The sequence below is a fragment of the Hipposideros armiger genome, unplaced genomic scaffold (assembly GCF_001890085.2).
Source record: "Hipposideros armiger isolate ML-2016 unplaced genomic scaffold, ASM189008v1 scaffold_128, whole genome shotgun sequence".
Classification (NCBI taxonomy): Eukaryota; Metazoa; Chordata; class Mammalia; order Chiroptera; family Hipposideridae; genus Hipposideros; species Hipposideros armiger.
The window spans coordinates 453,630-454,878 of NW_017731478.1; the positions used below are offsets into that span (position 1 = coordinate 453,630).

General features: G+C 55.6%; 1 protein-coding gene across 1 annotated transcript in view; it reads right to left on the bottom strand.

Annotated features, from left to right (window-relative positions):
• Nucleotides 1-1,249, bottom strand: part of AACS (acetoacetyl-CoA synthetase) — a 55,897-nt gene that overhangs the window by 38,840 nt on the left and 15,808 nt on the right. The window contains exon 4 of the mRNA XM_019648877.1: nt 584-657. Within this exon, the coding sequence (XP_019504422.1) occupies nt 584-657 (74 nt within the window). The remainder of the gene's footprint in view (nt 1-583; nt 658-1,249) is intronic.

The window sequence follows — 1,249 nt, forward strand, 5'->3', positions numbered from 1 at the left end:
ACCAGCCCAGAGGAGGACCAGCCTCCCAGGCTGAGCCGGGAAGCCTCCCCTGGGGCCTGCTGTCATTCCTCTGGACTCATCCTAGAGCTGAACATTCATCACAAGGTGTCAGGGGGGTGCTGAGCCAACTGCCTCCCCACAGTCCGTGGCCCGAGGGCAGCCTCTGGACACCCCTGGTCAAAGCACTTAGAACACTCGCTGAGTGACGGGTGGCCAAGGCCACCTGAACCACTGCTCCCCCCATCCCGTCCCCAACGTGCCCAGAGCACTCCCAGCCCAGAACTCTGCGCTCCCCCAGGGCCCTCGCCAGCTCTGAAACTCAGCACATCCGTCCCAAACCCCGCTCAATCCCCTGTCCACCAATGGATGACAGACCAAAAAAACACGGTCCCTCCGTGCGGTGGAATACGACTGGCCACAAGAGGAGTGCTGTAGTGACACACATGACAACTGGGTAAACGGACATCATGAAAGAAGTCAGACACGGGAGCCACATGTTGTATGACTCCATTTACAGGAAATGTCCCAAAGAGACAAATCCACGGCGGTTGTGACCGGGGCTGGGGAAGGGGGGGTTACTCACGGGTGTGGGGTTCTTTTTGGGGTGGTGAAAATGTCCTAAAATTCACTGTGGTGAGGCCTGCACGATGCTGAGGACTTGTGCATTTTCAATGATGGAACAGCATGGCATGTGAATTATATTTCAATAAAGCTGTCATTTTTTAAGGGAACTCAGTCCTTGCCTGTCAGCTGACCTGCATTTGGCAATATCTGCCCTTGAACAGTGTGAGCTGGACAGATGTGGTTCCTGGCCTCTGGACTTGTGGCGTTCAGAGCTCAATGGAGAAAACTCAAAATCAAATAATCACAAAAACAAGCAGATAGCGACCAACGGGGTCACAGTGATGGGTCACGATGACGGTCTGGCGTCTGCAGTGTTACAGCGTTCCAGACAGACGATCGGTGGGACACTCTTAGCAGGGAAGGGGCGGGAGGGGAAATGAGAACTGTGGGCGAAAGAAGGGTTCCCCGCACGGAACGTAACCTCACAGGTGAGCTGACCGTAAATTCCTAATTGGGCAGGTCGCAGTGGGGCCTCACGCTCACGCCCCAGGCCTCTAACTTCTTCAGTAAAAGGCTTATCTTCGCCTCCAGCCAGCCCTGTGCATTGTTTCTGCCTCTAGGGCAGCGGTTCTCAACCTGGGGGTCGCGACCCCTTTGGGGGTTGAACGAACCTTTCACAGGGGTC